At 43.7% G+C, this 24240-nt stretch overlaps 1 protein-coding gene across 2 annotated transcripts in view; it reads left to right on the top strand.

Moving 5' to 3' along the window:
- Positions 1-2381: 2381 nt before the first annotated feature.
- Positions 2382-24240, top strand: part of PTBP3 (polypyrimidine tract binding protein 3) — a 65200-nt gene continuing 43341 nt past the window's right edge. Inside the window, exons 1-2 of one of the 2 annotated variants that reach the window (XM_056847837.1) lie at positions 2382-2445; positions 11939-11972. In XM_056847837.1, coding sequence (XP_056703815.1) covers positions 2438-2445; positions 11939-11972 — 42 coding nt within the window. In that variant the 5' untranslated portion in view covers positions 2382-2437. The remainder of the gene's footprint in view (positions 2446-11938; positions 11973-24240) is intronic. The other variant, XM_056847838.1, reaches the window with a different exon arrangement.

Below are 24240 nucleotides of genomic sequence, written 5' to 3' on the forward strand. Positions count from 1 at the left end.
GGCCGGCGCAGCAAAGCTGCAGTCAGGGTGGGGCGCGGGAGAATGGCAGGGAAGTGCCGACGTGGCCCCAAGCCCGCAGCCGCCTCCCAGATGGCCGGCGGGCTGGAGAAGAGGCCGGTGGGGCCACGACATGCCCACAGACGGGCAAAGCCAGGGAAGCGGGGGCAGAAGCCGGGCTGCCGCAAGGACGCCGGTTGCGGCGCCTGCGGTCGCCCCACCCAACAGCTGAGTGGCGGGGAGGCGGAGAAAAGCCCAGGATTGAGGGAAGGGGCCGGATGGAAGGCTCCTCCCCTTTATAGATGCCGGGGAAAGGGGAGGAGAGGCGGGGGGCGGATAAGGAAGCTGTCCCTGCCCTATAAAAAGGCAGGCACACATCGAGATCGGGGAGGAGAAGGCAATAGCGGTTACCTGGTGCTACGGGTAACCGCATAGCCTCTGAGCTGGTGGAGGGGCAACCTCCCTCAGACTCAGATTCTGAGGTCTGGGAGGTGTGTGTTACAGCCCAACCAGGGACGGTTATATTGCTTGTTTGAAAAGAGACGAACCCAGACCAGTGACTCACACAAACATGCAGCAAGTGGCTCCTACTGAAAATCTGGTTCCATGTGCTCAGGTCATTCAATCACTCCTGATGCAGGTACAATTGCTGATTTAGCTGTCCTCCCAAAAGAAAAGGCTGATTGAATGGAGACACACCTTCCACTCAATTTGCATGAATCTGCCTACGTTTTGAGAATGATTGATGCAGACCATTGTGTAACTCTCCATAATCTCCCATGCATTCAAAAGGAGAGCATTTTCACTGAGGTGGGGCAAAGAGTTAGGATAAGAGAGGGAAATTTAGGACTATCCCAGTTTATCTTTGTGCCCAGTAGGTCCGGGGTGTGGAGTGGAATTAAGAACACAAGAAAAGCCCTGCTGGATCAGACCAAGGCCCATCAAATCCAGCAGTCTGTTCATACCAACCAGGTACCTCTAGGAAGCCCCCAAACAAGACAACTGCAGCAGCACCATCCTGCCTGTGTTCCACAGCACCTAAGATAATAGGCATGCTCCTCTGATCTTGGTGAGAATAATTACTCCAACCTACCCCTATACAGGAGTTCCCCAAGTCCCAATATAAAGGACCACTGTTTATCTGAAAGACTACATTGCAACAAAGAAAGTGGGGAACGTAAATTTATAAAAACCAACGGATTTATGCACATTTCCGTGCAATATGGCTCATGACTTCCTGATCCTACACGGAAACCCTATGTAGAGTTACTCTGCATAGGATTGCCAAACCATACCCATGCTTTCCTATAGCCAGGCTCTCGCACAAAACAATTTGGAGACAGCAACCCACCGATTACAACATACCCTTTTTATACCGAAACTGAGAAGAACCCCCCCCTTTTCCCCTTAGTGGGAACTACAAAAACTCTACATAGGGTTTCTGTATAGGATCAGGAAGTCGTGAGCCACATGCACAGAAATGTGCATAAATTCGTTGTCACCTGTACGGTCCCTACAGCTTTTAGACTTGTGCTCCATCACGTTAGGTTTATAGAATTTTATTGATGGTTTTATTATGGATTTTTCTGTATATTTATATTGTATATTGTTGTATTTTTTTAAATGATGTTACCCGCCCTGAGCCGGCTTGCTGGGGAGGGCGGGTCCTAAAAGAGAGATAAGAAACGGAATCGCTTCACAACATTCTTTTACAGAAGAAACGTTTGGAAGCGCATTAGTTTAACCTTTCGTCTTACGCGTCTGCAGGAGGGGGGGGGGTTTAACAACAAAACCGGAAGCGCCCCACAATATTCAAGTTAGCCTATTAAGCGCAAGAGTTAAGAAACCTTGCGAGACTAGTTTGGAAAACCCAGCTAGAATTGTACTGATCCATTGGGCAATGATCCCCCCGCTCCCTTCCTGATTATTCGCCTCTCTTTCCTACCCCGACGGGAAGAAACAGGCGGGCGGCTCTGAGAGAAAAGGCGACGCGACCCGCCCACGAGGAGCGGCCGTAAAGAGCGCTCGTTATTATTGCCGTTGAGGCTTTCTCTCTCTCGCGCGCGCGCGCGCGCCCGGCAGCCCCAGCCTTCTCGTGAGCGCGCGCGCGCCTTCTCACGAAGCAACGGCTAAGTGTGTCGTTCAAAAAAAAACCGAAGCCGGTAGCCGCGCACGCGCACCTTGAATATCTGCCCGGCCTCCACTCCCCCCCTCCTCCCCTTCCCCAGCTGACGCTTGGGTGTGTCCCTAAGCCCTGGCAAAGGGAGGCGGGGCAGGAACAGCCCAGCTGCCACGCATGCGTGCCGCCGGCAGCCCCGCCCCCTCCCCCGCCCATCCTTTTTCGTTTTTCCTTCTGTGAGGCAGCCGCTTCGCTCCCTTTTCCTTTCCCTCCCCCTTTCGCCGTCCCGTCCCTCGCCGCTTCCTTCCTCCTGTCTGTGCCATGGATGGGTGAGTACCTGCCTCGCCCTGGCTCTCAGGGACGGCGGGCTCCACCCGCCTGTTGAGGGGGGGTGGGTGGGGGTTAAGGAGGACCCCCCCGCCTCTTTCCCCTCACCTCGCGGGGCCACCCTGCGCACAAAATCCGGGGGGGGGGGAGAGAGAAAGAGAGAGAGAGAGAAGGAAGGAGAACGGAGATAACAGCGGTAGAGAGACGTGTTTGAAGTGAGAGAAGTGGGGCTTGCCGCGCGGGGGGGGGAACAGGTGGGAAGTGGGGCGCTGTGTGTGAAGAGGAGTGAGGGGCGACTGGTGCAGGTGGAGAAATGGGAGGGGGGCGCAAAAGTAGATGGGGGAGCGGGGTAGGCACGTGGGGGGAAGGGACCCGAGTCGATAGTTTTGACTCCCCCTTCCCCCAACCCTTCCCCCAACCCTTCCCCAAGCATTTTCTGTCTCTCTCTTTCCCTTCCCCACCATACCTCTTCTCTCTCCCTTCGTTATGAAAAAGGAGGGGTCGTGTGCAGTTCGTAGCCGAAGCTACTTTCTGGGGAGGTGGAGATGGAAGAAAACAAGCTCTCCCTTCTTCCTCGTTGCCCCTCCCTCTCTCCCAAACCTGGAAGGGAAAAGGGGGGGGGGAGAAACTCTTCCACTTCCCCCTCGGGTACGGCTGGCCCGCGGTATGAGCCAGCCGTAAACTTCTTGCGGATTTATTGCACTCGGAGCAAAGTCACGCCATACTGTTGTTGGACGGGAGAGCCGTTGTCTCCTCTCCCCCACCCCTTCTTCTCTTCCTGTCTTTAAAAAAAAAAAAAAAAAAACACCCTCCCTGAAACAGACAAAAACCGACTCCCGAAAGAGCAACAGATTTCTTTCTTCCTTTCCTTTCTTTCGAGGGGGCTGAGTATAAAGGAGCGAGACCGTCTCGAGGAAGACTGGCTGGTGCGTTTTGTTGCCGTGGGCGTGAACTTCTTTTCGAAAGGAGTTTTGTTGTTGCTGCTGCAGGGCGGGGTGGGGGGGGGACTGAATGAAAGCGTGGTTTTTTTTTTCCTGGTTCCATTTTGATCTCTTGGCAAAGAGATGAAAACCAGTGTGTGCACATTGTTTCGGGCGGAGGGAGGGAACTGCATTTGTGATTTAACATGAAACAAGCTTGTTTCTGGAGAGGAGGAAAAAGACTTTGCATGAGCGGAAACCACTGGAGTGCTTCCTTGTTTGGGGATGGGGAGATAGTGACATCAGGATGAGAGACAGCCCCAGCAAGGGGTAGTTGGAGTGCGTTGTGCTTCTCTTCCTCTTGGTGTTTGATGAGCCAGGAAAGAGCGCCACCTTAAGTTAAAGGTTGCAGATGTGTCCAAGAATAAATGCTTTAAAATGAAGCTTAACAACTGTTTAAAAAGGGTTTTTAACCCTGAAGGTAGCAGTGGCTGTATCTCTGGTATAGTGCTATCATGAGCAACAATTGGAAAAGCTTACAACCATAATCTTGACTTGATACTGATGAAGTCTATTAACTAATTAATTAGAACTCTGCCCTCTCATGGCCATGAAACTGAACCTTGTGTTTCCAAAAGCAGTGTTGGCTTCTCAAGTATTTTATCATGTGACAAAATATTTGCTATTGTCTCTTATGAGTTTTTTTGGATACCATCTTATGACTATTCATAAATTGGAGTTTTTATGTACTGATTTTAGGACTTCAATCTATATAAAGCTTTTAAAAAGCAACTTGAATGACATTTTAGATGACACCTATGACTGGAATGCTACTGGGATATGAATGAAGCTGTTTCATACTAACAGGCAGTACTCCACTAAATTGATATTATGAATGCAAACTAAAAACTTGAATGTAAATTCTTTGTGCCTGATTGTTTGCCTAGAACTTAGGTGAAGAGTTGGAATGGTTTGGTGATGCAAACATAGATGACACAACTTTAAATCATGTGACAAGATGCCTAATTTCTCTACCTTTGTTGCCCTAAACAAACTGTCTCCAATCTGGAATGTAACATAAGGACAAGCCAGACAGGATGGATGTCACAGATCTGTCTTTAAAATCCAAGCTGCTCCAGAGAAAGTCCCAGAGGAGCACCTCTCCTGTGTTGTTACATTTGTTTATATACAGTCAATATACCACTTCTCTCTTCCTGGAGCCCGTAAAGCCGTAACAACCAATAAAAACACAAGAGACTATAATCCATAAAATTTAAAAATGCAGAAGACAACCACCTCAAAATCTGAATGCACCAGCAGGAGTATTCATTGAGAAGTGTTTCAGAATAGATATGTTGGAAGGTCTGCCAAAGTAGTGCTCATCACAGATAATACAACTTTAAACCATCACAGTTAATGGTAGCATCTGAGAATGCAGGCTGTTCTTTGAGTCCTCACTACCATATTTCAGATGAAGTGGGGGTCTCATAACAGAACCTCTTGGTATCTGGGCAGGCTCATACTTGTGGAAATGTTTCCTTTAAAAGCAAATAATGCCATGGGTGGAGGGCACTATTTCTGCTGGTAAAACCGTGTCAGGGTGAAGGGTCAAAAAGCCCCTCTCCCCTTCCATGTTCTAAGCCAAATCAATGGTGTGTGCAGCTATAATACACACTTTAAAGACAAAAGGAGATCTGTGATTTCCTATGAAGTTGATCCTTAAGCCTTTGTCCAGTCCAAGCATTCGGACTGTGTATGAGATTGCTATGCTTAGTCATAAGTCAAGAGTAATATTTTTGTAAAGGGTTTAATGTTAAAGATTAAATTGCATGTAGAATCTTGCACAGTTCATCTGTAAAAGGGGCAAAAAGTAATGCAAAAACATGGCATCAAAGTGTTGAAGCAATTCAGGATTCTTGGTCAAGTTAAAATAAATATATAAAAGTATTGTGATGTAAGGATTGCAAGATTGGTAGCATCTTTTGAAACAGTCAGTTCAGTGTTATATGAAAAAGAGGCAAGAATTGAAAGGTTTTATGCTGACAGTATGAAGAACCCTTTAAAATCGACAAGCCAGCATTCTGTTTCACTAAATAAGTTAGTCTAACCAATTTAATTGCCTTGATGGTTTTGTGTCTCATCACAATTTTGTTTCAGAAGTTGTTCAGCATAGCAAGGACTGAAGGGAGGAGTCAGGCAAGCGTATCTTTAAAAGCTGTGATTAATCTGAAAGCTTACCTTTCAGTGTAAGAAACTTAAACTCAGGTTTATTGGTCATGGCGTTTTTCAAAAGAAATGTAGTATGATAGCATAAGAATACATTTAATTTTGCTTGGTGCATCAGTTCTTCAGTAGAAAAGCCTTTCCGTATAAATGAGATTACTGAAAACAGGATTTTGCACTAAGATACGTACTTATGAGCTGTGCTTTTTTGAATGTCCTGCCCGTCTTTAAATACCTTGCAGGTCACAGAGGATGGAACTTTTATGGGTAGTCTAGACTGGTTAGGCTGGGTCACTAATCACATTTACTTGCTTAAGACAGATAAACAAGCAAAGCTTTCAGATAAAAGCGGTGATAATTAAATGTTTGGCTTCTAATGTGGAAGTTGCCAAACCTGCATATTTCTTATATACCACATTTTTCTTTGCATGAAATCAAGTCTGGAAATGGATCTTGACCCAATTTTGTTTAACCTCTATTAAACTACATTGGTTCATGTTACATTCTGCATTCATTTTTACCAAGGCAAAGCAAGTTAGTTAAATTAATTAGTTTCACTAATTTAAGTTCTAATTCAAAAGTATATATAGTTCTGCACTGAATGCAATTCAGGTTTTTTGCTCGATATAAAAATCGATATTCAGCAGATTACATCTAAACACGTTATTGGGATAATCTAACTTTCACTAAATGGTCGTAAAAGTCCTACTGCAGAAAGCTAAAATGCTTTACATTAGGTAGGGAGGGTGAGCATAGTGCACCATGTCAGAAATTGATAGTGAGCTATTCATCAGATGTTAATTTTGCATTCTTTGTACATGCGTCATTAACATGTTTAGAATATGTGTTGTGTATCTTTTTCCAGAAAATACCCAGTATTTTGCACAAGATAAAGTATATGCCTGCCAGTCTTGTGGATGCGATGCTGCTGAGCCCTAATACTACCCCTACATAAAAACTTAATATAATTAGGCCTGCATCTGTTTGTTGCCTTAATTTTTTTCTATGCATTTAAATCATCTTTCCTTGCCATTGTATGGGTGGGTGACTTATTTGGGACAGGCGAATCAAAGATTCTCAAGGTACTAATGAGTGTCTAGTCTCTGGGGGTGTCTGTTTGGAATGTTATATTCTTGCACAGTTACTGTGCAGGAATTGGACTTGGAAGGTAAAATTCAAATACTCCCTTAGGTATGACCTAAAGTGCCTGATTTTGCTTAGTTGCTGTCTGTAAAATGGGAGTAATAGTACACTGTCTCCCACTGTAGTTATGATGTGCTGGGTAAAACTTGTGTAAAGGGCCAGTGAATTGTAATGATTAGTGTGTCAGTCTAGGACTTGGCAGACCTAGGTTCCAATTCTCACTGGTTTGAAGCTCACTGAGTGACTTCGGACTAGTTATTGTCCCTGACAAAACTACGTATGGTTGTTGTGAGACTAAATGGAGAATGGGAGAACCATTGACGCTGCTCTGAACTCCTTGGAGAAAAGATAAGAAACATGTAATTAACATATACATTGGTTCCAGAGGTGCAGATGTGCTTATTAGTGCACAGTGTGGTTGCTACTTTAGCTTAAATATCTGCATATTTCTACTGGGTATAGAGCGGATGTTAATAAAGGCCTTGAATTATACCCTGCACTATAACTGTACCTGCTTTAAAGGACCAAGGCAGTAGGTGATGTGAAAGACCACTGGTGAGACTCTGGAGAGCCGCTGCCAGTCTGAGTAGACAGTATTGACCTTGATGAGACCAGTGGTCTGATTCAGTATAAGGCAGCTTCATGTGTACCATGGTGTGAATTGAGTGATAATTGGCTTTGTAACAAAGGTCTTAAAATGCATGGACACAGCATTTATGACTCCTTTTAATAGGTTCTGAGTATTTGTTTGCTGTTCAACTGTTGTATTTCATTTTGGTTTGACTGAATGATTGAAGGGAATATTGCAAAAATACATTTGAGGGAAAGTTTGGCATATGTTGGTTGGTTGGGTTGAACAATATTGATCAGTTAAATCAACCTAGAGTCTTCATGAAGAGTAGCAATTTAAAGTCCTTTGTTACAATATTCAGAAGACACCTGATATTGGTCATAACTTGATTTTAGAAGGGTATGAATAAAGCATATTGATGGTTCAATTCAAGTGGCAGTCAATGGGGTAAAGAACTTCCATTAGACCTGTTGCTTAGCCAAGCGATTAAACATATTTTCATATTGCAAAAGCCTCAGTAAAGATGATTTGAGGACTAAAAACACGGTAAACAAACCGACTAAATTTGTATATCCTGCATTGTTAGGAGTAGCCACCTTAAATATTCTGTTACAAACATATTTTTAAGGCATTTTAAGGGTCCTTTTCTCCCCAGAGGGCCCCAGAGTGGCTTAAAGGAAGAAACATACCCAATTGTAAAACAAATAGATCAAAAACACCGTTGTCTGGCTGGTCCAGATCTTCCAAAGCTGCATGTCACTCTCTGGCATGCAGCCAGGGACCGAAAAGTCCTTTGGCTTGTGCTCAAGGGCTCATGCCTCTGGCCCTGCCCAGGTAAAATATCTACAGGAAGAAGAGAAAATAGCCACCAAGATGGATTTCAGCTGCTGCCAGCTTGCTACCTGTAAGGCAGTAGGATTCTCCACATTTCTCCCCTCACCAATAAATGTGTACCCTTGCCATACATCCTTATAGTTTAATATTGCCCCCCCCAATTGACTGATTAAAGCTGCTAATTAAAATGTTAAGCCCTACTAAATTCTTTTTATCCAGAGCTGGATTTTCAAGCACTTGAAGCACCAAGGCCCATAGCTACTTAATGTTTAAAATACGTACAGTAAAACTGGATACCAGAAGAAAACTTTTCCCCACACTATAAAATTGAATTGACAGCATAAGATTATATTAAGATACCTGTGTATAAAATGCTTGTGGTGTCATCCCCCTCCACTGGTAATGGCTGTGTTTTCTGGTAAATTACACTGGGCTGGCCGTAATGCTTACATCATTTTTAATATTTTGAATAATATTAAGTATTTGGAGTAATTAGAATACCTTCTTAGCTTAAGTAGTTTTATAAAAATTCCTAATTCTAAATGGGAATTCTTAGTTTAATTAGTTTTATAGAAATTCCTATTTCTAAACAGCTCTGTGAGGTTGGATAGTCTGAGAAAGTTTTTTCTGCAAGACTGTATAATGAGGTTTATTGCTGTTATTTGAATTTCTCTTCCTCCCCAGTGTTGTTAGATCATGATGGGTAGCTGTGTTAAGTCTGTCTGTAGCAGTAGAAAAGAGCAAGAGTCCAGTAGCACCTTAAAGACTAACAAATTTCTGGCAGGGTATGAGTTTTCGTGAGTCACCTCTGAAAAGGTGCAAAATAAAGGGTATTACTCAGTTAAAATTCCCAAAAATTTCCTATGTGCTTCACAACGAGGCTTCTTCAGGGCAATCTGAAATATATAATGTGTAATTGTATTACTGAGTTAACACAAATAGTTATTTAGTTAAAATAATATAAGTAAATAAAACATTAAATTAAAAGTCAACATACAGGTTGTACAATAAATTATCAACCACATATAAAACCTCTAGAGCTTATTCCATCCTTGAGATTGTTGGTAACATTCATTTAAGCACACACACAAAAAGATTATTTAAATTTGAGCCAAAACCTATCAAGTGCTGGACAACTTTATCTTCTCACTTACAGGTACTTTTTTCTTCTCAATTTTCCATTATGCAATCTCAAGGACAGAATAAGCTCTAGGGGTGTGGTTGATAATTTATTGCACAACCTGTATTTTGACTTTTAATATAATACTTTATTTACATCTATAATTTTAACTAAATAACTATGCAAACTCAGTAATACAATTACATATTATATATTTCAGATTCCCCTGAAGAAGCCTCTTCTTGAAACACATAGAGAATTTTTGGGACTTTTAACTGAGTAACAAAATGCTTACTTTATCTTGTACCATCGGCCTTATTTTTTATCTCCTAGTGACTGGTGCAGCTTTTTTATTTTTCCTGATTAGGTCGATGAATAATTTTTCTGGCAGTTCTTATAAAAAAATCAGAATCTTTGTAGCCAGTGGGGTCTGGGTCAGTGACTCTTACAAGTCTTATTACCATTTGAAGTTACTTGGGAGATCTTCCAGATGTTCATCCTTCAGTAATGGCTTTGCGAAATGTAACTTCTGCAACTTCACCTGACCTTGTAAGTTTCCATGCTATTTCCCCCCTTTTCAGATGGTTGTCTCCTTTCTTCCTTCTGTTCAGTTTGAGAGCTAGTGTATGGGTACATAGTTTGCAGTCATGATTAGGTTAACAGGCAGTGTTATTGCTGCTAGTATGGATTTGCTGTGGTGTATTAAAATGCTTCTTCGTTTGTTTTCATACTGTTTGTTGCTGATAGTTCCCCCCCTGAATATTTTCTTGATTGATCTACTCCCATGCCAGTCTTGTTCATTAAGTCATAATGTTTCTGTAAGTTCCAAAAGAGACTGCAATAGAAAGATGTAATCTGATGTGCAGCCATATCTGGTACTGTACCTTGCATTATCAACTTTGAAATAGATGCTTCCCCCCAGGTAAATTTGTTGTTTAACAATTTTGTAGTGCTGCGGTTCATTGTGGTAGTCTTTTAATGGCTCTATTTGAAGGCAATTTCTCTGATGGATGCAATTGTCTCCTCAGCAGCTGTCTCTAAGATTTTCCCTGAGTACTTGGCATACCTTGATTTTACACAAACATTGCAGTCTGATCTTCCACTTTATCCTTGTTTGCCTTTTGCTTATTTATATGCACATGGATGCACCAATATTTGTTAACTTTTATCACTATTGTGCCTGATATTCTTTACCATGTTAAGATGCAATATAGGCACTGAATTGCAGGAACTTCACTTTTATTCTCTTGCCCTGGCTTCTTTCCTATTCTGTTGCTGTCTCCCAAACTGACTTTCATGGGTTCAAAAGCTGATTGCTGCTCATTAGCAAAAATATGTTTCTTTGCCCTATGAAGCTGCGCACTGTGATATGAAACTAGTACTCTGGGCTAGTTACTCATTAGATCAAATATGAAATGTTACATATGACAAAGTAAATTTAAGTATGGTTTGAAACAGCAGTTTAGGTATATGGCTTCTTGAATTCTTGTATTATGGAGTGGTTATGAAGTAACTTGATAGATAGCAAAAATATGTATCTAAATTGATTGGTTGGTAAATTCCCCTTATTTAGACAGCTGGATTTTCTCAGACATAACCATATCTAAGCTGTAGTTAATTACTTTAGTTATGTGTTCTGGTTGACGTTTGTTGATGTAACTGTGATTAGATGCCCAGGAATATTGCTTCATCCTTGGAGAAGACCATAGTCCTGTTCACAGGACCAACCTTAGATCAGATGGCATCTGAGTCTTTGACAACTCCAATCTGTTCAGTTCTTGAATACATTAATTTATAGCATGTGTAGCCTATTTCACAATTTGTCACATATAGACATAGAAGCAAATTTCTTTCTCCAAAGTGTATAGGAGCATCCGTTTTAATAATGAGCGCACTATCATCAATGGTACTGTGCACTAATATGGATCTAACCTATATTACCAAGCATTGCAGTATTAAGTGACCACATTAGAATGTTAGGCCTTGTCCTTTACTTTGTACTGTTGGTTCAGCTGTTGAGTGGATTGTTGAACAGATAACCCTTAAAGTCTGGCACTCCAGCCTGCTTTAAAGTCTAGCTCTGCTCTGTTTATTCATGGGAACATCCTTCATGAGAAATCGTCTCCATCTGTTTCTCATACCAGAAAGATGACTACTTTCCTCTCTAGAAAGTCATTCTGTGACAATGGCAGTCCAGCATATGGACAGAGGATGCTCAGAGCGTCAAAGAAGCATGGATGAAGTAGGACAGTTCTCTTTACTTGGCTGAACTCTTAACATCGTCAAGGATGATAATGTGAAGTACATGGTTTTTAAAAGAAAACATAAAAATAATGCAGAAATGAGATACTTGGTGAGGTACTTTTGCACTCCATTTTTATTTGTGACCATATTCTATTTAAATTTTGATTTGTATGTGTGGCAGACAAATTAAAAAGCTATTTTGTTCATTTTTCATGATGATGTGTTTCATGCACATCTAAAGAATAAGTTCTATACTACCTGTTCAAACTAAACTTCTCCTTTCTCTTGCTATGTGTTACTAAACTGTCCCTTTTATTTTGCAAAGAACATTCCATAACTCATTCATTTTTTTGACTTTCCCCTTCTTTTAGCTTTATTTACCACTGCCTGTGCAATAACTACTTTTCTAACGTTTCCATTTTCTCCATTTTTTCACACAGTGTTGTTACAGATCTTATAGCAGTCGGTTTAAAGGTAGGAATCTTTTTCTGTCCTTTCATATGCACTTGTTAATCCCTTCCCTTTGTTTTTCCAGTTTCGGGATAACACATTAATATTCATTCACATCTTTTTGTCTTGTGACCTTGCTCTGTTTCAGTCTTACTCTTCATGAAGTGAATTGTAACTATTCTTACAGGTTCACAGTTGTATTCCTTCTGATTCAGCTTGATATAATTTGTATTTCTGAAGTTATTAGGAGTAATATGTACTCATATATTAATTCAGAGGTATCATATATGAATTTAGAGGTAAAGATTTTGGATCCAAGTAAGCTTCTAACCTGCTAGTAGGTTTGAGTCTCCATCTTTTTCTCCTAGCTCTATGAGACTTGCATGTGGTGTCTGAGAATCCATCTCTTAAAAGTAATGAACATCTGAAATGTTGCATTCTATTGCTATGCAGACTTTTAATGATCATGTGACAAAGAGTTTTTAGTAGTCTATGACTGCTGAAGACCTACATCTTCTGTGCTCCTAATTTTTAACAGCATTTCTCGATCCATGTATCTCAGCAAAAATGCAGAGTAGTATTTAAGCTGTGATCTGGCAGATATTGCTGTGTTGGACAACTATAGCAACTGTACAATGAGCTTTTTCACTACTTAGTGTAGGTGCTTTTGTGAATTCTGTAATGCTGTCTATGAAATTTGTAGTTGGGTGTGATTTGCAGAGACCATTTCAGTAAAAAATCAAAGCATCCTGTCACAGTGCCATCCTAACCAAAGTTATACCCTTCTAAGCCCCATTGACTTGTGGACTTAGAAGGGTATAACTGTGCTTAGAATTCTATTGTTGGAAAACTAAACAGCTAGTGTCAATACACATAAATAAAGAAAATATCTAAACTTTTGGCGCAAGTCATTGATGTTGACTCAGCATGCAGAGAATGAAACAGTAGGAGTACAAAATCCGAAAAACGAGTACCATTACCATTAAATTCTGGAAGGAGTTAAATGTGTATAACTGCCTGAAAAAACCTTTTTATTAGGATTTTAAAAATAATTTGTGTTTCAGAAATACAAAACTTTAAAAGGCATAATTTGAATAGTTTCATTATCAAAGTTAAAGTCAAAAACCTTTAATTGCATAAAAAGAGCATGTTAAAATAGTACAATACTTCTCACGTTCAATATAATACAATAGTAGAGTTCCACTATAGGCACCAAAGAACACAAGCAATTGGCACAGCTATTACTTGTCAGTGTTAAAATCAGTAGCTAAAGTTTTTGCCAAATATTTGGCAACTGCTTCTGTAGAGTTGGGGGACTTATCCGCTAGTAATAGTTGGGTAGTCCTATTCGCTGGGCCAGTGAGATTCTTAATGATTGGATCTATGAAATGATTTCTTAAACCGGAGAAAAAAGGGCAAATCAGTAAGATGTAAGTTATGGAATCGGGTTCGAGGTGGCAAAATTTACATAATCTGTCTCTAAATGGGATATTGAGGAATCTCCCGGAGAGAACTGCTGAGGGAAAGATGTTAAATCTGGCGAGCATAAAAGCTCGCTGATGAAGGGGGTTAGTGAGGTTTTGTATGTAGGGGGCACCTCCGGGCATATAAGTCGTCAGTCCGTGGAAACAGGGGGAACATGTCATAGTGGGGCCCGCATTTATGATCTGTTTTTCAATGTCCCTAGTTCTTTGCTAGATGGTGAAGAAAATTTGAGACTCACCACAATTATTTAGTTATTTTTGCCGAATGAATTGGCACCATGAGGAGACGTAGAAATCCCTTAGCATGTCATGCAGTAATGTGGAAAGATCAAAACAGAAGTGAATAGGAGCCACGGCTTAACAGTGGCAATCCAGGCTCTTGTAGACAGAAGGTGGAGGCCAAGCTCTTTGCAAAGACTGTAGAGATTAATCATGTTGGGCAACCCCAATGTTCGTCGTAGGAAAGAAGCCAAACTACGGTCGACATCCAGGTAAGAGCCCGGATCCAAACGGGATTTCATTATCTTGCATCACTCGTTGTGCCTACTTAGAAATATTTCTATCTTGTCTTTTTTTAAACGCTTTTGTTACCCAAATATAGCCCTCGGGGCAATTCCCACAAAGGCAGCCTCAAATGAAAGCCCTCCGAAATAAAATGGCATTGCAAGTTGTCTTAGAAGTAGGCAGTAGTGGTGCCTTCTGGACCTCCTCTGGTAGGTCATTCATAAAATGAGGCAATGACCAAGAAGGCCCTAGATCCGTGTTGGCGAACCTATGGCACGAGTGCCAAGTATGGCACGCCGAGCCCTCTCTGTGGGCACGCGCGGGGGCGGCGGGGGCTTTGAAGGGAGCGCGGAGCCGTTCAAAGCCCCCCCTTCCCTGGACTCCCCCCCCCCCCGCCGAGCTGGGAGGAAACCTCAGTATTCAGGTTAAATCGCCGTGTTGGCACTTTGCGATAAATAAGTGGGTTTGGGGTTGCAGTTTGGGCACTCGGTCTCTAAAAGGTTCGCCATCACTGCCCTAGATGGAACTGAGGATGAGCTAGAGTTGCCAACCTCCAGGTAGGGTCTGGAGAACCCCTGGAATTTCAGCTGATCTCCAGACAATAGAAATTTGTTCCCCTGGAGAAAATGTCTACTTTGAATGGTGGACTCTATGGCATTTTACCTCACTGAGGTTCCTCCCCAAACCCCACCCTTCTTGAGGCTCCACCCTCAAATCTCCAGGAATTTGCCAACCCAGAGCTGGCAACCCTAAGATGAAAGCACAGTTCTATGAGACAGCGTGTGTGTAAAACCTGACCTGAGGCATATTAATTGGCTGAATTTACTAAAAATAGCGTATGACAAAAATGAAATATGGCAACATAGTTGACACTGGTGTCATAAACTGCAGTTTGTGATGAGAAACAACCAGGGTGGATTTCATTTAAACCAAATTGATTTAAATCACTAGTGGATAAGACTAGATTTAAATCATGGTTTTCTGCACTTGTCTACGGCCTGCTGCCATTATAAGTTTTCTCCAGGGAGAGAATAATATGGTAAACCTCAGCCTATACACACAAAGATCCCAAGACTTGTGGAGTATTCTGCTCAAAAGGTTTCACTTTCATTTTTACTGCTCAAAAGGTTTCACTTTCATTTTCACTTTCATTTTTACTCCTCACACTTAGCTCCTTGTGCAGATCAGTTCTAAACAATCTTTTATTCACTGAACTTCTTGAAACTTAAGGGGTAATGGATTGATTCTGTGTACATAGATTTGAAAAGGAACCATGGGGTTAAGGTCTTTTTCTCAACTCTGTTTATTTTGTAACATTTTTGCTGTGTGAAGAAGAGGCATGTTACCTCTGCAGACATATATTCACAGTTTTGAGAACTACAAAACCAAGCATCTGTCATAATATCTTCTAGATAGAGAAATTGCCCAAAATAATCTTACAGAAACCTCTGGAAGAACATGACATTGTGAATGGATTGATGGAATTCATTTCCCCAATAAATAATAAATAAATAAACATTGCATGAATATACAGCCTGTTACTACATAATTAAAAACCAATCCTTATTTCATAATGAATAATGACTATAATGTGTCTTATATAGAAAATTATATTTAGATTTTCTCCTCAAAGCTCATTTTATTTTTTTAAAATTTGATTAAAATTTAATTATTGATTTTTATCCACCCTGGAAACAACATGAAATTGTAAGGCGTCTACAGTCCCTCTCAGTGTTTATTAAGGGCATGAATGTGATTTTGTCTTGTGCGCTTAAACTGTCTTAGTCAAGAAATTACTTAAAAATTATTTACATGTCATGGTGCTTAGGTGATACTTTGTTTCTGTGGTGATGGTTTCATCTTTATAACTTGCCCCTTTCCCAGTATTCTGAGATCCAAGGTGTATAATGGCATAGGATCCAACTACAATTAAAACTTACACCAAAATCCATCAACAAGGCTCTCAAGAATGTCAAAGTTCCATATTGGTGTACTTCTTAAACTCCAGCTGCCCTTCTAAAAGGTTTGGCTGCACAGCTTCTCCTGAAAGCCATAAATTAAAAGGCCTATTTCATATGATCTGAGGCTGTAACATAAAATGGGGTCTGTAAGAGAAAAAATTTGAACAGACTGCAGCTGTCCCCACTTTAGTGCAAGAGGGAAACGGTAAGAAACCCCTGTTGTAATGATGGAAGCAGGCACTTAGATACGTACAGGGTGAGAGTTCTTCAATTATGTGAGTCCCTCATTATGAAGGGCTCTGAAGATGATCACCTGCACCCGAACTGAAGCCAAAACGCTGACAGCCGGAGTAAAGGTCACAAGATTTAGGTAGTGTGAGCCCTGTGGGCTCTTCCAACTAAGCCGGGTGTTGCATTTTAAAGTAATGGTAGTTTTTGTTTAGCCTTCAAGTACAGCTCCATGTAGAGTGTGTTCCCGTTGTGACGCCTCAAGGCTACTATGGTGTGAATCAGGGCAGCCAGGTTGTCTAGTCCAAGATAATTGATGGGCCAGGCATCTGAAAAAACACATTTAAGTAACCTGTTTCTCCAGTAGGAGATCTGGGTCTAGTAACACACCCAGAGTCTTCACCACATCTTCCAGGGAATGCTAAGGATGGAAGTGTTGTTCCCTTGGAACCTCTGCTTTTCCAAGCAGTGTCCTCTCTACCTTGTCAAGATTGCTTCACTTTGGAAGAACATTGATTGCTGAAGCCTAGCAAAGGTTCAGTTCCACAGAGGCTGGAAACTAACTTCTGGCTGAAGGGTTTAGCAAAAGTAATCTGTAAACATGCAGAGACACTGGCCTTGTAGCACAGTGAAGAGTAGCAGAAGGCATAAGAGAGCACTCAAGCTGGAAACCTTATGAGATCTGATTAAACTTAAAGGGGGACACTAGCTTGCTTTACATGTTGTAGCAGTAAGGCCACACGGTCACATGAGTGTGAACCAGTAATTGTGATGCTGCTCATGCAGTTTGAAACATTCCAGACACCTGAGGGAGGAGATACTTTATGGGTTGAAATTGTCCAAATCACACAGGGAGTCATTCCGCATAAACAGTTTTCCAAGTGGCTTGAAGTATATATACTTCACCATCGGGGTGTTGTAAAACCGGTTTGGAGGTAAACAGTTAGTTAGCTGCATTCTAAAGTAATGTCTAAAATGGGCTCATAATGGGGAAAATAAGCAGTGCCATTCAGTTCTCTTGTGGTGTAGCAGCAATTAGTGTTGAGAATGGGGCTAGGGACATGCCTGTCTATCCTCCCCAGGATCATTCTGGATAATTTCCCACCCTTGACCATTTCAGAAGTGGATGTACTTGTCTTCCTGCTAAATTGTTGAATTATTTTTGTGTGTGGTTGGGATGCAGTGCAGCGCATACTGTGTTTTGTCAGATGTGTGGGAGGGGAGGAATGATCGTTTTTGTGTTTTGCCAGCATATTCATCCTGATAATTAGGAAATGCCATGGCATCAGAGCAGCTCGGCCAATAAATTCCTTAGACTTTACCATCATAGGACCATGTAGAATATTATGGTCCTGACATTTAGGGGTGACTTGGTTAACTAGGTTAGTATATTTACTGCAGTGTTTTGTAGCTGCCGAGGTTTGGGAATAAAATTGTTGGTGCTTAACAGTCGTGGACTGAACACAACATGGTTGAAGGGGTATATTAGGTTCAAAAGAAGTATGTTTTTAAAGTCTCTTCCCCATCCTTTAAGATGCCCAGAAGCAGGCCAGCATCTCCTTTGGAGAAGAGAGTGGTTCATGCACATAATTTTTGAGGCCACTACCATAGCAGCCTTTCAAGTAGCAAAGGCATAGTTCTTCTCACAGCTTAAAATATTTCCTTGGGGCTCAGGTGATTCATGCAAGGGATGTGTGTTCTCTTCTATTTTTCCTCTTAAGCCCCTACCTCAAAGCGATGGTTTAGCTGCTGTATGCCCTGGCAAGCCAAGATTTTGAACCTGTGTAGTTCCCCTAACTCCTGGGGATGTTCTCTTGTAGCACCGTGCAGTGCCTTGTCCTCCACTCACTTGATATAGTTACTACCCTTCCTCTCTTCTCCCCCCACAACTCAGTGAGTATTTGCAGGTGAACATATCCTTTCATTAATACAGGGAGTAAAAAAAAGGAATGCCATTTGGATGAACATGACAACTATTTATGCTTTATTCCAGTAGATGTTGAACTTCTTTGTCCTTTTGCTATGTCTTTTTTGTTGTTGTAGGCTTTACTGCTCATGAGTGTATTAGTAACAACTTACATTAATCAGAACTTTGTATATCTTCAGATGAATTGCCAGATGCAGAGTAAATCCGTCTGATATTTTCATCACTCTCAAATAGGCTTGTTTTCAGGGCTGGTACTTTTTTAAACACTAATTCTGTCTAGTGTTGACCTGTTGATGTTTCCAGTTGTTTGGGATGCTTGTGTTCACTTTCATTCTGGATTTTTAGTATCTTTTGTATGTATTTAGTCAATTTTACTTCTCCAGCTTAATAAAAAAAAAAGGTTCTAATATAGTTTATAGCCCTGGCATGGATAGCCCCAGGCTAGCCTGATCTCGTCAGATCTCAGAAGCTAAGCAGGGTTGGCCCTGGTTAGAATTTGGATGGGTAACCTCCAAGGAATACGAGGGTCTGTCAGCTCTAGTCCCATGATAATCCCATAAACAGACATGGTGGGTGGTGGGTCAAAAGGATATTTTGAATTTGTAATTTTGCAATTTTGATTGTATTAAGCAGATTATATAATTGATATTCTTTTGTATTTTTTATTATTGTATGTTTGTTTTGTTTTATGTGTTATGTTATAAAAATAAAAAAATTATTAAAAAAGGAACATACAACTTTGAATCTTTGTACCAACAACCTCCGCGTTCAATCAAAAAAGCAGGGAGGGTTTGGGCGGAGAGTTCTGCTTGGCAATTGCGTTGAAGAGTTTCCTTGAAGGAATCACTAAGCCCCTCCACCTCCTGCACTCTAGGAACTGTGCTGGCAGGCGTCTCGGAGGGAGGAGGGGCCGGCGCTGTTGAGGGGAGCAGGGTGGATGGCTCGATTGGGAGGTCGGGTCCCTGCGACCCGGGACTCGCACCGATAGGCTGCACAGGTGGAGAAGTCCGTGCCGGTGAGAGGCGAGGGGATTGGAGTGGACGGCTCAACCGACGTGGTCAGGCGTTGGGCTTCCCCCCCCCCTCCGAAGGCGGCAGCATTGGGAGCCTGGTCTGCGACTGGGTCTGAACTGCCAGGGTGGGCAGTAAACCTCTTTGGGCTGTGATAAAGAGACTCTGTGGGACGCGCAACCTTGGTAGGATATTGGGGAAGCCTAGACAAAGCATCGGCCAGTAAGTTTTGCTTCCCTGGCACATGTTTCAGTACAAAGCGGAATTGGGCAAAGAAGTCCGCCCATCGTACCTATTTCGCGGACAGTTTGCGAGCTCCTGTTAACGCCTCCAAGTTTTTATGATCGCTCCAAACTTCGAACGGGATTTTAGACCCTTCGAAAAACTGTCTCCACACCGTGAGGGCATGTTGAACCACGGCAGCCTCCTTTTCCCAGATCGGCCAATTGAGCTGAGATTGTGTGAACTTTTTAGAGAAGTAAGCGCATGGATGCAGTTGACCATCCCCCCTCTCGCTGCAGCAGTGCACCTCCCATGGCTACTTCAGACACGTCCACTTGGACTACAAACATTTTTTCACCATCGGGGTGTTGTAAAACTGGTTCGGAGGTAAACAGTTGTTTGAGGCTGTCGAAAGCAGTTTGACATTGAGGGGTCCAATTTATTCTGGCCTTAGGCAAGGTGGCCGCGCTTCCCTTTCCTTTAGTTTTAAGGAGGTCTGTGATGAACAACGCAATCTGGGCGAAGTTGGGGAGGAACCCTCTGTAGAAATTTGCGAACCCGAGAAATCTTTGAACCTGCTTACGTGTGGAGGGTGGTTCCCAATTGATCACGGCTTGCACCTTTTCTGGGTCCATTGTAAGTCCTTGGCGTGGTATTATATAGCCCAGAAAAGTCAACTGTTTTTGCTGGAACTCGCACTTGGACACCTTAGCATAGAGCTCATTGTCTCTGAGACGTTGCAACACTTCCCTAACCAGGGCGATATGTTCATCCATGGTCTTAGTTAAAAATGTCATCTAAGTAGACCACACACAACCCTTGAACAGCAGGTCGTGTAGGAACTCGTTAATGAGTTGCATGAAGACCCCCGGAGCCCCTTTCAATCCAAAAGGCATCACTAGAAACTCAAACATGCCAAAGCAACTGGAGAAGGCTGTGAGGGGCTCATCTCCTTCTCGAATTCTGATTCTATAATAGGCTTCGACCAAATCTTATCTGGTGAAAATGCGTCCCTCCTATAGTTGCCCCAAAAGATCCAAGATCAGAGGAATGGGGTAGGCCAGGGGTGGGGAACCTTTTTCCTGCACATTTATAACATCATTTGGGGGCCATACCAGGTATAGATCTCCCGGTGGGGGGGGGAGGCTAGGGTTGCCAGGTCTCCGGCCACCACCTGGAGGTTGGCAACCCCAGGAGAGGCCATGCAGAGAAGGCCTGGAGGGCGCCCCCCCCAGGCAGGAGAGCAGCCAGCGGGAAGCCCGAGCAAACTAGGCACCAGGGGGGTGCAGCCCGCAGTCGATCAGCAAGGGAGGAAGGAAGGAAAACAGAGAAAGAGGAAAAGGGAGAGAGGGAGAAAGAAATGGAAAGAGGGGGAGAAAGAAAAGGATGGAGGGAGACAGACAAAGAGACAGAAAGAGAGGGAGAGAGAAAAGCCTTCCCCCCACACACACACCTGCCGGCCCCACGTGACCTGGCCCCAGGCTCCATGCCTTCCCACCTCCAGAGTCCACAAAAGGCCCCCCGAAGCCCAATCGGCTCCTGCGCGCATGCTCTGCTGCCAGGAGCCGTGGACCTCTTTTCCCCCCTCCCTCTTGCTGCTCAACAGCCGACAGGCAGCAAGAGGGGCTTACAGTGTGCCCCGGCATTCCTGCACGCTGCGGTGATAGGGGGCAGCCTTGGGGGAAGCGTCCCTCCCCCTCCTCTTGCTGACCAGCAGCCGTCAGTCGGCGAGAGGAGGTCCAAAGGGCGCCGCAGCGCCCCTGCAAGCCATGGCCCCAGGAACACCCTCATGGAGGGCCACCCTGTGCTGCGCCTCTATGGCGGGGCCCCGGAGCTCCCGAGGGCCACAAAAATGTCCTCGGGGGCCATATGCGGTCCCCGGGCCTGAGTTTTCCCATCCCTGGGGTAGGCATTGGTTTGGATAACCGCATTGAGTTTTCGAAAATCAATGCACAAACGCAAGTCACCAGTTTTCTTATGCACGAGCCAGATTCTGGTCTAAGAACTCACAGAGCACTGTTCTTTCAGAAGCGCTCATGGGGTAAATTTTGCTTTTTGGCAGTTTTCCATCCACAATCACCTCAATAGCAGTCTGTCCTGCAGTGGGGGGGGGGGGAAGCACATCACATTCGTGTACATTAAAGACATCCGCAAAGTCCTGATACTCAGGAGGTAGTTGGGATGAACCAGAAGTGTCTGACGCCAGGGCAGGAGTTGATTGGATTACGGTCTTGACCGCTACTTCGTATCGGTGCCGTTCACATATCGGGTTGGAAAACGTTAGCCCCTCCACTGACTGGGAGGCCGAAACTCTGTGTCCCCTGAGCCAATTTATTCCCAACACCACAGCATAATGAATATTGGGGGTTATAATGAAGTCAATTTGCTCCCAATGGTGGCCTATTCCCATTGCTACTCCCCAAGTGCGACGATCCACTGGCCCACCCTTGAAATCACTGCCATCCATCTGTGTGAACTGAACAGGTGCCGGCAAAGGCACTGACTTAACTTTGAGTGCCCGAAACGTGGCCTCATTGATCAAGGAGCGGGCACATCCAGAGTCTATGAAAGCTTTAACTTGTAACTGGGGGCCCCTTCTATAATGTTGCAATACTACATCCACATAAACAGTCTCTCCCACCTCAGTCACCATTAAGGGAGCCTTGGGTTTTGCAGAAGCATCTGCGGAGGTCTGTGGTGTCGCTCCATTCACCGCAGACCCAGTCCGTTTTTTGATTGATCCAGGGGAGACTCCAAGTTCAGAGCAGGGGGGTCCCAGCGGCTGCCTTCCTCCGACGAAGCAGAGCTGTCCCCTCCCGGGCAATTGTAATCCGGGACCCCGGCGGGTCCACTGGCGAAGGCTTGTTGGCAGGCTCTTCGTTTGCAGGCTCTTCAAAACGGACCCTCTGATTGGGACCGCCAGTTCCCGCTGCACCCCGCAAACCGCAACCTCGTCAAACAGCTGGGTTAAGAGAGTTGCGTCCTCTTGCGCCAACCGGGTCTCCTTCAGCAAGACGTCCAACCACCAAAGTTCGTTATGGGTGTGGAGACAGCACCCCGTGTCTCCCAGGGGGGCGCTGCCTCCAGCTGATGCCACTGATCCACGACCAACCCAGTCAGCCGGTTGGACTCGGCTTGAGTCCGCTGTGCCTCCGCAAGGATACCACGCAGTAGATCAGAATCCTCGGGCAGCTGACCCAAAGCTCTAACCCGACCTCCCGGCGAACCCTCCAGGGCTCCAGCCAGGGAAAACACCCTCGGGGAGCACGTCCTTAGCTCCAACCCGAGGTCCCGGCGATCCCTCCAGGGCTCCAGCCAGGCATAAAAATATAGGACACACTGGACTAGTGTCCAAATGTCAGCTCTAGTCCCGTGATAATCCCATAAACAGACATCAGCAGACAGGTAGTCTGAAAAGAGTTGATTTATTGGAAAATCCGCGGGTTAACAGAAGCCAAGAGTCAAATGGACACTAGTGAAAACGGAACGGTACAGGGCATATATGGAAGAGCAAAGGGCAAATCGGGGTGGATCTGGATACCATGGCAACCCCCCTCCCAGGAGCTAGGAGTCTTCCCACGGAGAGTAGTCTAAATATACTGTTTACAGGATACAGAACTGGCCAAGGCCAGCACCTGGAGAAACCACAACATTCCTTCTCAGACCATGTCTGACAGTGTCGTGACATGGAGGCAGGCGTTTCTTGCCTTGAAAATCCTATGGGGTCACCATAAGTCAGCTATAACTTGATGGCACAAAAAAATACATATGTATATCACTCTTAGAATAGTAAGCTAACCAGTATCTTCATCTCTGATCATCAGTATAGATCATTTCCAAGACTTTCTGTGTGTTTGCTACTCTTTAATTCTGGCCAGAGACCATGTGATTTTAAAACTTTCTGTCTTGTCAGAAAAGGAATCCTGGAATGCCTGGCATGAAATTTAAGAGCATACCTGATTATCCAAGGGCATGTGCTAGTGTGACACTAAGTTTACATAGGGTACTTGGCAAACCTGATGGGGCCCACTTGCATGAACTGAATGATTTTACTTCAGAGTAAAATCAATAATAATTGACAACCTATCTTTTGGGGCAACTTCTCTGGTAATGGCAGATAGTGTTATCATTCTGGAGTCCCTAAAGAAGTTTCTAGGGAAACCTTACATTTCCCTTGAACACTTCTTTTCTAAAGACATTGTTTCTCTGTCAGTGGAATCCTACATCTTTGCTATGCCTGCTTTGAACTTCTAGCTGTTTCAAGATAGTGAGAAGCGGTTACTAAAGTATCTTCCATCCATGTAACAAGCCAAATGTTTTCCATCAATCTTGTCTGTACGCTTAAACTGTCCTGTATATTCCGTAACGTCACAAATACTCTAATGAAATACTTTTAAGCGTTTTCTTGTCTATAATGCTTAGGCGTAATATGATGTCTTATTCTCCAAGAAGCCACTTCAAATGAAAAAAACAAACAGGGAGAAGGTGTGCATATGGACACTTTCACCCTAGCAGTGCATATGGACACTTTTCACCCTAGCAGTTGCAGGGAGACAGGTTGGCGCCAGTGCACTCGTACCCACTCTTCTTTCCCATGTGGTAAGGGAACAACCGTATAGGATTGTGAGCTCTGGGCTCGCCATACAATTCCCACAAACAACTTTTAGGCAGGTTCTCCGTAGAAAGATGGTTTAATGGAAATAATACAGCAAGTTACAGAAACCACTTGGCTACAGCAACCCCCTGATAACACTTGCTTTTCCCAGGGTAGCAACAGACACAACAACCTCATATCTGAATAACAGTTTGACCTTGGAACAGCACCTGGCGTAACCGCTGAGTACCAGGCTGGTGCCTGAGATTCTACCCCCTCTAAGGCCCCCCTCCCCCTCCCATGTCTGACGGGGAGGGATGATCGGGGTATGACGCATGGAACTGGCGAATCAGCCGGGGGGC

The sequence above is a fragment of the Euleptes europaea genome, chromosome 4, assembly GCF_029931775.1.
Source record: "Euleptes europaea isolate rEulEur1 chromosome 4, rEulEur1.hap1, whole genome shotgun sequence".
NCBI lineage: Eukaryota > Metazoa > Chordata > Lepidosauria > Squamata > Sphaerodactylidae > Euleptes > Euleptes europaea.